This window comes from Ranitomeya imitator, chromosome 3 (genome assembly GCF_032444005.1).
Source record: "Ranitomeya imitator isolate aRanImi1 chromosome 3, aRanImi1.pri, whole genome shotgun sequence".
In the NCBI taxonomy this organism is placed as follows: Eukaryota; Metazoa; Chordata; class Amphibia; order Anura; family Dendrobatidae; genus Ranitomeya; species Ranitomeya imitator.
In genome coordinates this window covers 252971164-252987245 of record NC_091284.1, presented here as the reverse complement: position 1 = coordinate 252987245, position 16082 = coordinate 252971164, and the positions used below count along the sequence as shown (strand labels likewise).

Here is a 16082-nt window from a genome sequence, read left to right as displayed (position 1 = left end):
GCCCTGTATATATACACTGCACAGTACCACTGCCCTGTATATATACACTGCACAGTACCATCACTCCCCTGTATATATACACTGCACAGTACCACTGCCCTGTATATATACACTGCACAGTACCACTGCCCTGTATATATACACTGCACAGTATCATCACTCCCCTGTATATATACACTGCATAGTACCACTGCCCTGTATATATACACTGCACAGTACCACTGCCCTGTATATATACACTGCACAGGACCACTGCCCTGTATATATACACTGCACAGGACCACTGCCCTGTATATATACACTGCACAGTACCACTGCCCTGTATATATACACTGCACAGTACCACTGCCCTGTATATATACCCTGCACAGTACAACTGCCCTGTATATATACACTGCACAGTACCACTCCTCCTGTATATATACACTGCACAGTACCACTCCTCCTGTATATATACACTGCACAGTACCACTCCTTCTGTCCTGTATATATACATGCACAGTACCACTCCTCCTATCCTGTATATATACACTGCACAGTACCACTCCTCCTGTATATATACAGTGCACAGTACCACTCCTCCTGTCCTGTATATATACACTGCACAGTACTACTCCTCCTGTATATATACAGTGCACAGTACCACTCCTCCTGTCCTGTATATATACACTGCACAGTACCACTCCTCCTGTCCTGTATATATACAGTGCACAGTACCACTCCTCCTATCCTGTATATATACACTGCACAGTACCACTCCTCCTGTATATATACAGTGCACAGTACCACTCCTGCTGTCCTGTATATATACACTGCACAGTACTACTCCTCCTGCATATATACAGTGCACAGTACCACTCCTCCTGTCCTGTATATATACACTGCACAGTATCACAGTCGCCAAGCTCGGGAACAGCCCCGGGCGGCAAAAGCTCTAGCTACGCCTCTGGGTTAGGGTTTGGATTAGGGTTGGTGTTAGGGTTGGCATTAGGGTTACGCTTGGGATTAGGGTTAGGTTTGGGATTAGGGTTAGGGTTAGGGTTGTGATTAGGGGTGTATTGGGATTAGGGTTAGGTTTAAGGTTAGGGTTGAGATTAGGATTAGGGGTGTGTTGGATTTAGGGTTTTGATTAGGGTTATGGTTAGGGTTGACATTAGGGTTGTTTTGGGGTAAGGGTTGTGATTATGGTTAGGGTTAGTGATTAGGATTATGGATCAGGTTGGGATTAGGGTTAGGGGTGTGTTGGGGTTAGGCTTGGAGCTAGAATTGGGGGGTTTCCACTGTTTAGGTACATCAGGGGGTCTCCAAACACGACAGCCAATTTTGCGCTCAAAAAGTCAAATGGTGCTCCCTCCCTTCTGAGCTCTGCCGTGCGCCCAAACAGTGGGTTACCCCCACATATGGGGCATCAGCGTACTCGGGATAAATTGGACAACAACTTCTGGGGTCCAATTTCTCTTGTTACCCTTGTGAAAATAAAAACTTGGGGGCTACAATATCTTTTTTGTGAAAAAAAAATATTTTTTATTTTCACGACTCTGCATTCTAAACTTCTGTGAAGCACTTGGGCATTCAAAGTTCTCACCACACATCTAGATAAGTTCCTTGGGGGGTCTAGTTTCCAAAATGGAGTCACTTGTGGGGGGTTACTACAGTTTAGGTATATCAGGGGCTCTACAATCGCAACATAATGCCCACAGACCATTCTATCAAAGTCTGCATTCCAAAAAGGCGCTCCTTCCCTTCCGAGCTCTGCCGTGCGCCCAAACAGTGGTTTACCCCCACATATGGGGTATCGACGTATTCAGGAGAAATCGCACAACAACTTTTGTGGTCTAATTTCTCCTGTTACCCTTGTGAAAATAAGAATTTGTGGGCGAAAAGATCATTTTTGTGTAAACAAAAGCGATTTTTTATTTTCACGGCTCTACGTTATAAACTTCTGTGAAGCACTTGGGGGTTCAAAGTGCTCACCACACATCTAGATAAGTTCCTTAAGGGGTCTAGTTTCCAAAATGGTGTCACTTGTGGGGAGTTTCCACTGTTTAGGCACATCAGGGGCTCTCTAAACGTGACATGGCGTCCGATCTCAATTCCAGCCAATTCTGCATTGAAAAAGTCAAACGGCGCTCCTTCACTTCTAAGTTCTGCGGTGCGCCCAAAAAGTGGTTTACCCCCACATATGGGGTATTGGCGTATTCAGGAGAAATTGCATAACAAAATTTATGGTTACATTTCTGTTTTTACACTTGTGAAAATAAAAAAAATGGTTCTGAATTAAGATGTTTGCAAAAAAAAGTTAAATGTTCATTTTTTCCTTCCACATTGTTTCAGTTCCTGTGAAGCACGTAAAGGGTTAATAAACTTCTTGAATGTGGTTTTGAGAACCTTGAGGGGTGTAGTTTTTAGAATGGTGTCACACTTCATTATTTTCTATCATATAGACCCCTCAAAATGACTTCAAATGTGATGTGGTCCCTAAAAAAAAATGGTGTTGTAAAAATGAGAAATTGCTGGTCAACTTTTAACCCTTATAACTCCCTAACAAAAAAAAATTTTGGTTCCAAAATTGTGCTGATGTAAAGTAGACATGTGGGAAATGTTATTTATTAACTATTTTTCGTGACATATCTCTCTGATTTAAGGGCATAAAAATACAAAGTTTGAAAATTGCAAAATTTTAAAAATTTTCGCCATATTTCCGTTTTTTTCATAAATAATCACAAGTAATATCGAAGAAATGTTACCACTAACATGAAGTACAATATGTCACGAAAAAACAATCTCAGAATCAGCGAGATCCGTTGACGCGTTCCAGAGTTATAACCTCATAAAGTGACAGTGGTCAGAATTGCAAAAATTGGCTCGGTCATTAAGTACCAAATTGGCTCAGTCACTAAGGGGTTAAACCAAAAATGAAAGCATAGAATGCAAAATATTTCCCCAGCTGTGTCCATATACTTTAACAAATGTGTTGGCTTTATAAATCTTTCATCCCCCCATCCAAAATTTAGTTTAAACCAATGAAACAAGAATGATTTAAATAGCTAATATAACAAGTGGTTTCTCCAAGTTTAACACAAAATGCCACATTTAGTGTCTATAGCTTTAAGTCTCCAAATAATTCAACTCCCTCATAACAAGAGTCTTTTCTACTTAGTGAACCCTTTTGGATTTTATGACTGTCACGATTCCCCTGACCGCTGTCACCAATTGGTCAGGATTCCCACCGTGACTGTCACCCCTACATCACAGATTGAGTTGACTTGAGGCCAACAGACGGCTATCACATGTGCAGGGGGGCTTATCTTAGTTATCCCTCCACTGCTACAATGTGATGAAAAAAACACACACAAGGCTATTGACCTCTTAGTTTACAGCAGGGGCTTATTCTAGGTATCCCACTGCTTTCAATATACCACAAACTGCAGGGATTTATGTATATCCCACTTACAGTTCCACTTAACACTTGCAGCTCTCTGGCGCCCCCCTTACTCTCAGGTCAGATTAGGTACTGCACCCTGGGTAATTAGTCGCCAGAAAGGCTGCCTGCTATGTACTGGCTATTGGGCACGCTGCAGCGACGCGATAACTACTCCCACTCAGGCAGGAACAATAATTAGCAATGCCGCAGTCGCTTCAGCATAACCCCAAAAGTCAGCACACTCTCGCTGCCACCAGCTTCGATTAAACGGGTCCGAAGCTAACCCAACACGAACAGTAACAGTAGCGTATTTCTCTTCAGAAGACTTAGGGTACGGTTTAGAACAGGAGAACGAACTAATATATAATATTATATCCCATAAAAAAAATTAGGCAGTGCTTTATCAAAAATATTTTATCAAGATGTTACACATGAGACAATTGCAAATATGTACAAGGGTAATTATAACATAAAGGGAATAAATGAGAAAAGATAACACTTACATGTTCAAAGCATGACAGGCAACCAGGCTAGTGGAGTTTTTCCCATACGTCCCAGCTCATTTGGACGTGTGCAGAGCTCTTCCAGGAGAAGACAAGAAATCAAGCAGCAAGAGACTCCACAGAGCCTGCCAGACACTTAAAACATTAAGGCTGTGACATCACAGAAAGGCTGGCTTATCCAGACCCTCCTCTCCCTACATTCTGCCTAAACTTTAAACTATTTTCTCTGATTTCTATAACTTCACTACAAAACATGTCAGAGTCCTAACATACTCCTCAATCATCTCGGATTAACGTGAGCATTCTAATGAGATCAAATATGTCCTATCTGGGATACATATTTACAGAGAAATCCCTACTTCTTTACCAGATGGAGTTAGAAGCCCGAGTTTCAAGGGATGGGTAGATACACCGAGTGAGAATAAGAATATATATTTTCGTATTTCTAGCTTAAATCGTTTGCCTAATATCTAACAAAAACTAAACAAAGAATCTTTCATGAATTTTTGGAGCCACTTTTCAGTTCTAGCTAGTGGAAGATTCTAACCTGGTCGTAAATACCATTCGGCCATAAAACTCCCCCACACTCTCTGAGAAGGAAAGCCAGGAATTGGCAGCTACAAACTGTTACTCCAAGAAGGGGGGCTTAGCCCACGCAGGCTAGCAAGAGAACTACTTATGATATTTCATACCATATCGTGACAATGACCTGTTGCACTTTTTTTTACATAACCAGACACCAGCTTCTGGCACCGTTCTTGAGGACTCTTGGCCCATTTTTCATGAGTAAGAGCCTCCAGTTCTCGAACATTCTTGGTTTTGCTGTCTGCAATCACCTTTTTCTTCTACACACTACACGTTTCCAGTGTCAAAGGAAGCAAAGTAGCCCCAGAGTGCCTTTTACCCGCGGATTTTTCAAAAATGGTGCGGAAAAATCTCACACGAATCCGCAACGTGGGCACATAGCCTTAGGGTTAGGGTTGGAATTAGAGTTAGGGTTGGAATTATGGCTAGGGTTGGAAATAGAGTTAAGATTAGGCTTGTGGTTAGGGTTATGGTTAGGGGTGTGTTGGGGTTAGGGTTGTGATTAGGGTTATGGCTAGAGTTGAGATTAGGGTTAGGGGTGTGTTGGGGTTAGTGTTGGAGTTAGAATTGAGGGGTTTCCACTGTTTAGGCACATCAGGAGTTTCCAAACGCAACATGGCGCCACCATGGATTCCAGCCAATCTTGCGTTCAAAAAGTCAAATGGTACTCCCTCCCTTCCGAGCCCCGACGTGCGCCAAAACAGTGGTTTACCCCCACATATGGGGTACCAGCATACTCGGGACAAACTGGGCAACAACTATTGGGGTCCAATTTCTCCTGCTACCCTTGTGACAATAAAAAACTGCTTGCTAAAACATCATTTTTGAGGAAAGAAAAATGATTTTTTTATTTTCACAGCTCTGCGTTGTAAACTTCTGTGAAGCACTTGGGGGTTCAAGTTGCTCAACACATATCTAGATAAGTTCCCTGGGGGGTCTAGTTTCCAAAATGGGGTCACTTGTGGGGGGTTTCTACTGTTTAGGCACATCCGGGGCTCTGCAAATGCAACATGACGCCCGCAGACCTGTTATGAACAGGTGATTCAGAACCACAATGGACCTAGTGGTTAAGAGCACACAAAGTGACCTGATAGTTACTAACATAGGACGAGCTCTGAGACGTGGGAACTCTGCTGACCGCAATCCCTAATCCTATCATACCACACTAGAGGTAGCCGTGGATTGCGCCTAACGCTCCTTATGCAACTCGGCACAGCCTGAGAAACTAGCTAGCCCTGAAGATAGAAAAATAAGCCTACCTTGCCTCAGAGAAATTCCCCAAAGGAAAAGGCAGCCCCCCACATATAATGACTGTGAGTTAAGATGAAAATACAAACACAGAGATGAAATAGACTTTAGCAAAGCGAGGCCCGACTTACTGAATAGACCGAGGATAGGAAAGATAGCTTTGCGGTCAACACAAAAACCTACAAACAACCACGCAGAGGGCGCAAAAAGACCCTCCGCACCGACTAACGGTACGGAGGTGCTTCCTCTGCGTCCCAGAGCTTCCAGCAAGCAAAACAAACCAATATAGCAAGCTGGACAGAAAATATAGCAAACAAAAGTAACACAAGCAAAACTTAGCTTATGCAGGGCAGACAGGCCATAAGAACGATCCAGGAGAAAGCAAGACCAATACTGGAACATTGACTGGAGGCCAGGAACAAAGAACTAGGTGAAGTTAAATAGAGCAGCACCTAACGACTTAACCTCGTCACCTGAGGAAGGAAACTCAGAAGCCGCAGCCCCACTCACATCCACCAGAGGAAGCTCATAGACAGAACCAGCCGAAGTACCACTCATGACCACAGGAGGGAGCTTGACCACAGAATTCACAACACAGACCATTCCATCAAAGTCTGCATTTCAAAGCATCACTACTTCCCTTCCGAGCCCCGACGTGTGCCCAAACAGTGGTTTACCCCCACATATGGGGTACCAGCATACTCAGTGCAAACTGGGCAACAACTATTGGGGACTAATTTCTCCTGTTACCCTTGTGAAAATAAAAAATTGCTTGCTAAAACATCATTTTGAGGAAAGAAAAATTATTTTTTTATTTTCACGACTCTGCTTTGTAAACTTCTGTGAAGCACTTGGGGGTTTAAAGTGGTCACCGCACATCTAGGTTAGTTCCATGGGAGGTCTAATTTCCAAAATGGGGTCATATGTGGGGGAGCTCCAATGTTTAGGCACACCGGGGCTCTCCAAACGCGACATGGTGTCCGCTAACGATTGGAGCTAATTTTTCATTCAAAAAGTCAAATGGCGCTCCTTCCCTTCCGAGCCCTGCCGTGTGCCCAAACAGTGGTTTACCCCCACATGTGAGGTATCGGTGTACCCAGGAGAAATTGCCCAATAAATTTTAGGATCCATCTTATCCTGTTGCCCATGTGGAAATGAACAAATTGAGGCTAAAAGAAATTTTTTGTGAAAAAAAAAAGTACTTTTTCATTGTTACGGATCAATTTGTGAAGCACCTGGGGGTTCAATGTGCTCACAATGCATCTAGATAAGTTCCTTGGGGGGTCTAGTTTCCAAAATAGGGTCACATGTGGGGGAGCTTCAATGTTTAGGCACACAGGGGCTCTCCAAACGCGACATGGTGTCTGCTAACGATTGGAGCTAATTTTTCATTCAAAAGTCAAATGGCGCTCCTTCCCTTCCGAGCCTTGCCGTGTGCACAAACACAGCCTTGCCTGAAGATACCGAGCTGTTGAAAAGCCATTGCTTCACTTTTCAAACATCAAGACTGATGCTACTCCATAAAAAGGGATAATTTTTGAAACCTCAATTGTGAAAATGTCATGACTTCTTCTGAGTCCACCTCCTGTGTATCAACACTGGCACAGCCAGCATCCGCATAAAGGATTCATTTTCGGACAATTTTTACCTTTCAAAAATTGTAAAGACTGTCAGCACGTTGGTAACTTTTGTTTATTTAAGGCCATATATGTTGCGGTCACTTTGACTTTACTAAGATTGTGTTTGTGTTTAGAGCTTGAAAAGAGCTTTGATACAGTCCTAGGGTTCCCTGAAAAATGCCCACAGGAAAAATGCCCGCAGGAAAATTGCCCACATGAAAAATGCCCACAGGAAAATTCCCCACATGGAAAATTGCCAATTACAGCATCACAAAACTTTCAGATCTATGATATTTCAGGTGCAATGTGAGGATGTTCACATAATATGTGATTAACTTGTGATTTACAGTTGACCTAGTGCAAACCTGCAAAAATGATGATCTGTGGTTTGCAGCAGTCTGTCATTATCAGCAATAGATAGATCTAGTCTGCTCTCATCTCTCACTGATTCTGCCTTACTCCTCCCACCAGCCCAAAACAGCAGCACATGCAGAACCAGCAGCAGTGTGATCTAGAGGAGCCATCACTGCTATCAGTACTCACATAAGTATCACTGCTGCTGGCAGAGATAGTTGGTCCTGGAAGCCCAGAAGGCACAGCAGAAAGGTGAGATTCTGTCACTTGTACCACTTTGTGTTCTTGCTGAGAATGTATGATATGCTTTTGCAGTGGAGTCCGATGGGCTCCAGTGCAAAATTTGGCCCTTCCCCCCCCCCCCCCCCCCCCACACACACACGTTGGTCACATGTATGGGCCCCTATAGTGTTCTAAATTCTATAAAGACGTATGAATTGCCCCACTCCCCCTTCATTATGTAGTAATGTCCCCCATACTGGTATATATGCCCATCATCCTGGTGAATATGTCTGCATCCTGGTATATATGTCCTAATGCTGGTATATATGGTCCCCATCCTAGTATGTATGGTCCACATGATCTCCATCCTGGTATTTATGCCCCCTTTCTGGTATATATGTCCCTATCCTGGTTTACATGATCCCCAATCCTATTGTATGAGTCCCCTTTCTGACCCTAATGCATAATTAAAAACAATAACATTCTACTCACCTTTCCTCTGCTCCCACGTCGCCCAGTGTCTTTTGTAGCCACCGCACAGCCTGGCAGCTGACATCGGAGTGTGCGCCATTTCATGCACCGCTCCCTGTGGCTGCACCTCTGATGTCAGTTCACAGCTAACGCGCCGGCAGCATGTATGTAGCTTGGTTACCACCCCTGAAAATGGCGCTAGTGTGGCTGTACCCATACCTGTATACTATCCCCTTGTCCTGCAGAGCATCTCACCTATAATTCTATATTTTTCTCCTGATCTGCAGAGCATCTCACCTATAATTCTATATTATTCTCCTGCCCTGCAGAGCATCTCACATATAATTCTATATTATTCTCCTGCCCTGCAGAGCATCTCACCTATAATGCTATATTATTCTCCTGCCCTGGAGAGCATCTCACCTATAATTCTATATTATTCTCCTGCCCTGCAGAGCATCTCACCTATAATTCTATATTATTCTCCTGCCCTGCAGAGCATCTCACCTATAATTCTATATTATTCTCCTGCCCTGCAGAGCATCTCACCTATAATTCTATATTATTCTCCTGCCCTGGAGAGCATCTCACCTATAATGCTATATTATTCTCCTGCCCTGCAGAGCATCTCACCTACAATTCTATATTATTCTCCTGATCTGCAGAGCATCTCATCTATAATTCTATATTATTCTCCTGCCCTGCAGAGCATCTTACATATACCTGCATACTATCCCTCTGTCCTGCAGAGCTTTTAGCCTATAGCTCTATGCTATTCTCTGTTCTGCAGAGCATCTCACTTATAACTCTCTACTGTTTTTCTGTGAGTATTCATGTCTGTGGGCACTTTTCACATATCATGTGAACACCTTGCACTTGAAATGTCATAGATTTGAAACTTTGCGATGGTGCAATTGGCAATTTTTCGTGTGGGCATTTTTCATGTGGGCAATTTTCCTGTGGGCAATTTTCCTGTGGGCATTTTTCTGGTCACCCAGTCCTAGTTCAATGTCATAGATTTCTTTTCAGTGCTATTGAAGGCTTTACAGTACTTGGCGATTTGCGACAAATCAATATATATAATATTTTATTTTTTTGTTTAACACCTAGCTTGTGTATTACTTATAAACCGAAAAAACATGTGGTAATAGATCTGTATTATAACAAAGGTTATAGTATATCCATGTGAAAATGCATAAACTCCATACCAAACTGGGGTAAGCATTAAATACAAAGTTTATTAAAGAGAAATTTATAAGTAAATCATTCAAGAAAGACAATCGTGCAAGATGAGCAATAACAGCTAAAAAGATCAGCGCAAAAGGTGGTATAATATGCGCTGCAAGATAGCACAAATGTCACTGCTGCAGTACCCGCAACACCTAATGCAATGGCGCCATAAGTATAACAAGCATGGTGTCAGTGGAGCCTCTAACAGAGGCATGGATAAGTAAGCTAACAGTAATCACACTGAACATCCAAAGTCATAGATTGCTATAACGAAAGATATAGTACAAGGTAAGAATAATTGAAATTATGCCAGGCCTGGATAAATACTAGTATCTTGAGACATCGCGGCAAGAGGGTGCGGGCGTGCAAGCAGGATGCAAGGAGCCCCGACGCGCGTTTCACCGCCTTGGCTTTGTCAGGAGGTGTATTACCTAGCTTGTGTATTACTGTCTGTATTTGGTACAGCCTTAATCGCACTGACCCATTTCTGAATGTTTAGTTCATTTGTGTTCTGTTTTTTTTTTTTTTTTGCAATGTATGGTGTAAACTAGTCTTGCAAAAAATCAAGCCCTCACCCGCAATGTATCCAGAAACTCTCGGAGGGAGAGTAAAAAAACAGCTGGCTCTGGTGAGATGGGGTTAAAATTACTTGTAAAAAAATCCCTGTATTTACACAAAAGGTAAAAAATGTAAGATCACGTGTACTCCCAGCAATCATTTGAATAGGGGTTCCAATTCCAAGACCCAGTTTAAAGGCCCCTTCACATTAAGCGACGCTGCAGCGATACCGACAACGATCCGGATCGCTGCAGCGTCGCTGTTTGGTCGCTGTTGAGCTGTCACACAGACCGCTCTCCAGCGACCAACGATGCCGGTAACCAGGGTAAACATCGGGTAACTAAGCGCAGGGCCGCGCTTAGTAACCCGATGTTTACCCTGGTTACCATCCTAAAAGTAAAAAAAAACAAACAGTACATACTTACCTACAGCCGTCTGTCCTCCAGCGCTGTGCTCTGCACTCCTCCTGCACTGACTGTGAGCACAGCGGCCGGAAAGCAGAGCGGTGACGTCACCGCTCTGCTTTCCGGCTGACCGACGCTCACAGCCAGTACAGGAGGAGTGCAGAGGACAGCGCTGGAGGACAGACGGCTGTAGGTAAGTATGTACTGTTTGTTTTTTTTTACTTTTAGGATGGTAACCAGGGTAAACATCGGGTTACTAAGCGCGGCCCTGCGCTTAGTTACCCGATGTTTACCCTGGTTACCAGTGAAGACATCGCTGGATCGGTGTCACACACGCCGATCCAGCGATGTCAGGAGGAGTCCAGCGACGAAACAAAGTTCTGGACTTTATTCAGCGACCAACGATCTCCCAGCAGGGGCCTGATCATTGGTCGCTGTCACACATAACGATTTCATTAACGATATCGTTGCTATGTCACAAAAAGCAACGATATCGTTAACAATATCGTTATGTGTGAAGGTACCTTAACTCTTTTTGCAGTGCTGTGAGCAAAGAACCCTACTGCTCCTTTCAAAATCCAATTTTATTTTCACTGTTTGACCCCTTATCCCCTACCCATGGAATAGATAATCATTTACTGATTACTACTGTTACCCACACCAAACGCAGAATGGAGACATTGTATTCTTGGCGGGTCACTTTTATCCCAAGAAATTTGGCATGTGCACTGATGCTGTATTTTAACTGGGTAAAAATTCACCATTCTGCCTATCAGTGGAAAGTGTCTGCAGTCAGACCCTCTCCAATCAACAATCGCTGGATGGGTGATAATTTGTTCTCACCATAAAACCCCCTTAACCATCATTATTATGAAACTGCATAAAAATCTTAAGACAGAGATAATTCTTGTAAAAGTTAACTTTATTTTTTGTACTTTTTGATTTTAGAGGAAAACTGATGTGCTGATATCATGGGAAGCTGCTGCAGCTGTCGAGACGGACTCCCAGAAAATCATCCAACCAAGTTCAAAGTAAATTACTGTCTCACCAAAATGTGCAGTAGAGTTGTGCTTTTTGAACAAATAAAAATATGAAAATTAATGAATTGACCCCTGAATTTTTTAAAAACTGTCTCTAAATTTAAAAGCAACATTTAAGTGGAAAATTGGCATCTAAATAGGAAAATAACCATGACTGAGGAGTTATCCATTTTTGGGTGAAGTTGAAGATGACAAAATAAACTGGCTTCAGAATTAAATATTGTGTAATTAAATTTTATTAATTGCACAGCTTGATAACAATTATTTTTATAGGATTTCAGGGATGTTTAAAATGAACCTGTCACCATGAAAATGCCATCCAAACTGCAAACACCATGTTATAGAGCAGGGGTGGATCAGATTGGTTTATCGTTTTGTTAAAATACAGGATATACTTAATGATTTCTAATAATCAAAACCTCTGCTTCCAGGGATTTTTGGTCCAGTGGGCTTTATATGAACACTTAAGGTACCTTCACACATAACGATATTGTTAACGATATCGTTGCTTTTTGTGACGTAGCAACGATATCGTTAAGGAAATCGTTCTGTGTGACAGCGACCAACGATCAGGCCCCTGCTGGGAGATCGTTGGTCGCTGAAGAAAGTCCAGAACTTTATTTCGTCGCTGGATCGGCGTGTGTGACACCGATCCAGCGATGTCTTCACTGGTAACCAGGGTAAACATCAGGTTACTAAGCGCAGGGCCGCGCTTAGTAACCCGATGTTTACCCTGGTTACCAGCGTAAAAGTAAAAAAAAACAAACACTACATACTTACCTACCGCTGTCTGTCCCCGGCGCTCAGCTTCTCTGCACTCCTCCTGCACTGACTGTGAGCACAGCGGCCGGAAAGCAGAGCGGTGACGTCACAGGCCCTGCGCTTAGTAACCCGATGTTTACCCTGGTTACCGGCATCGTTGGTCGCTGGAGAGCTGTCTGTGTGACAGCTCTCCAGCGACCAAACCGACGCTGCAGCGATCCGGATCGTTGTCGGTATCGCTGCAGCGTCGCTTAATGTGAAGGGGCCTTTAGTATTTTTGCGTATGTGACTAAGAACTAACCGGCAGGTAGTTGCTAACTTTCTACCTACGTTTTCTACTACTGACAGCGGTTGCCCTATTTCCACTGATGTCACGTTGACAGAGCAACTTCTTCTCTGCTGCTCTGCTCTGTTGACTGGGCATTTCTGATTATGTCATCCTGCAGGGATCTGGCTGTTAAACTCCTGGGAACCCACTGACTAAAGGTACCATTACACTTAGCGACGCTCCAGCGATATAGACAACGAGCCGATCGCTGCAGCGTCGCTGTTTAGGTCGCTAGGAGACGTCAAACACGGCAACAGCTGAATGATGCAGGAGCGATCCAGTGACGTACTTATCGTTCTCGCTGGTTGTTAGCTCCATGAAAAAACATTGCAGGCATCGTTGCTTTTGCTGTCAAACATGACGAATCACGCCGACCTGACGACCAAATAAAGTTCTGGACTTCTAGCTCCGACCTGCGATGGCACAGCAGGATCCTGATCGCTGCTGCATGTCAAACACAACGAGATCGCTATCCAGGACGCTGCAACGTCACGGATCGATGTCGTTCTCGTTCTAAAGTTGCTCAGTGTGAAGGTACCTTAAAGGGAACCTGTCACCCCCGTTTTTTGAGATTGAGATATATATACTGTTAAATAGGGCCTGCGCTGTGTGTTACTATAGTGTATGTAGTGTACCCCGATTCCCCACCTATGCTGAGAAATACATTACCAAAGTCGCCGTTTTCGCCTGTCAATCAGGCTGGTCTGGTCAGGTGGGCGTGGTGACATCGCTCTTTTCTTCCCCAGCTTTCCGTTGGTTGCGTAGTGGTGTGCGCATGTCCAGAGTTCCGAATCCCCTGTGCGCACGTGAAGCAAAAGCGCGCGTTCTGCGCTATTGCCCCTGTCATCGGTGGGGGCGGCCATCTTCCAGGGGCCGCGCGTGCGCAGATCGAGTGCTCTGCTGCACGGGGCTTCAGGAAAACGGCCGCGCGTGCGCATAAGAGATCGCGGCGGCCATTTTCCCAAAGCCGAGTTTGCATCTCGGCTTTGGGAAAATGGCCGCCGCGATCTCTAATGCGCACGCGCGGCATCCCGCGGCCATTTTCCTGAAGCCCCGTGCAGCAGAGCACTCGATCTGCGCACGCGCGGCCCCAGGAAGATGGCCGCCCCCACCGATGACAGAGGCAATAGTGCAGAACGCGCGCTTTTGCTTCACGTGCGCGCAGGGGATTCGTAACTCTGGACATGCGCACACCACTACGCCACCAACGGAAAGCTGGGGAAGAAAAGAGCAATGTCACCACGCCCACCTGACCAGACCAGCCTGATTGACAGGCGAAAACGGCGACTTTGGTAATGTATTTCTCAGCATAGGTGTGGAATCGGGGTACACTACATACACTATAGTAACACACAGTGCAGGCCCTATTTAACAGTATTTATATCTCAATCTCAAAAAACGGGGTGACAGGTTCCCTTTAAGAGCTGCTCTGTTCACGAAGGGGAATTGGCAGCTCAGCTGGCAGAGATCTTTCCCGCAGTTGGTTACTACCTACTTATTATTTCTTAACCCTGTAGTTAAAAAATAAGTTCTGGAAAACCCCTTTAACTGCTTTCAAAATTGTGCTACTGTTTTGTGTTTTTGTAGGAAGTTGTACATTTCGTCTGTACGATATTTATTGCTATCTAACCAAATGTATTGTAGCAAGACGAAGGGGCAAACACAGTAGGGAAAAAAAAAGTGAACTCAATATCAGTTGAACACCATCAATTTTCTTGCAGGTAACCAATGTAGATGATGAGGGGACAGAGCTGGGCTCTGGAATTATGGAGCTAACGCAGACTGAGCTGGTTTTACACACCAGGAAACGGGATGCTGTGAGATGGCCATACCTATGCTTGCGGCGCTATGGATATGATTCTAATCTCTTCTCTTTTGAAAGTGGCCGACGTTGTCAAACTGGGCAGGGTATGTTTCTGCTCAAAAGCCATAAGCTGATGATAGGGGCCCATTCACATGATACTTTTTTCTCTACTTACTTTGTGCTAGGGACATTTCTATTTTATTACGCTGTTCTATGTCTGCTGTACATGTCTTGGTAAAATTACTCTTATAGTTTAGTATTTAGCTTAGAAATACACTTTTTTCAAAGCAATATCCATGAACCCTTCCCAGTCTGAGAATACCAGCCCTCAGCTGTCAGTTTTATATTGGCTGGTTATCAAAAATAGAGGGGTCCCACAACTGTTTTTTTAACTGTTTTTTTTTTTTTTTTTTTTTAATTATTTAAATAAATAATGAAAAAAATAAACCCACTGCCGTGGGTTCCCTCTATGTTTGACAACCAGCCAAGCTAAAGCAGACTGCTGGGGTCTGGTATTCTCATCCTGGGAAGGGGCCATGGATATTGGCCCTTCCTAGCCTTAATATAGTAGCATGAACCGCCCCCCAAAATTGGGTCTACTAGATGCGCCAATTCTGGCGCTTTGCCCGACACTGGTGCAGTGGCAAGTGGGGTAATATATGTGGGTCTGATGACAGAGGTTAGTAATGGAAAGAAGTCTATAAGACACACACATTACTAACCCCATAGTAAAAATTCAATAAAGACACCCAGAGAAACTCATTTATTTGAAATAAACACTCCCCATCCTCTTTTTATCCATTTATTACTGTAAAATTAAAACTAATAAAATGCCATATTACTCACCGGTACGCCAATAATCCATTTGTCCCACGAAGAGGCAAACCTTGCTCCGTCTGAATTGCATGGCTGAGCAGTGCCATGATGTGACCACTCAATTGTGAATGCTGGAGACACGGAACTGAGCCTGTGAATGGCTGCCTGTTACTGGTAACCTCAATGACCCCACCGCAGGTCATGCTCAGCTTAGTGTCTTCTGGGTTCACAGAAGAGCAGTCGCATCATACCACTGCTCAGCCAAGCAATCCAGCTGAAGCAGAGATGGCCTCTTCGTGGGACAAATGGATTATTCGTGGAATGGTAAGAAATATGTATGGACCCCGAACCTTATCTGTGGTGGTGGTGAGGGTCCCCGAACAACCCAGCGCCTCTCAAAGGAGCGCAAGGCACGCTTGGAACTGATTTAGCCTGCAGCTGACGCTACAGATAAGCCCAGTGTCTGCTGTGATCCAAGGAAAACAAAGGGGATGTTGTCAACAAAAGTAAACGGGTGCAGTAATGACTCTGAACTCCAGATAGTGGGGGGCGGGGGGGAGTCTGCTGTTGTTTGGTGCAGTACTTGTGACAGTATGAGAGGTAAATGACTAACCTCTTAAAGTAATTGACTTGTGTGTCTGATATAGAGAAGTTAGTTTGTGAGCCATATTCATAAACAGTGAAGGGAACATGACGCGCATAGTGGTGCCATGG

General features: G+C 44.0%; 1 protein-coding gene across 2 annotated transcripts in view; it reads left to right on the top strand.

Moving 5' to 3' along the window:
• FRS3 (fibroblast growth factor receptor substrate 3) overlaps positions 1 to 16082 on the top strand; it is a 74432-nt gene that overhangs the window by 55588 nt on the left and 2762 nt on the right. The window contains exons 1-3 of one of the 2 annotated variants that reach the window (XM_069756383.1): positions 7857 to 7985; positions 11567 to 11649; positions 14470 to 14656. In XM_069756383.1, coding sequence (XP_069612484.1) covers positions 11590 to 11649; positions 14470 to 14656 — 247 coding nt within the window. In that variant the 5' untranslated portion in view covers positions 7857 to 7985; positions 11567 to 11589. Of the gene's footprint in view, positions 1 to 7856; positions 7986 to 11566; positions 11650 to 14469; positions 14657 to 16082 lie in introns of those variants that run through there. The other variant, XM_069756381.1, reaches the window with a different exon arrangement.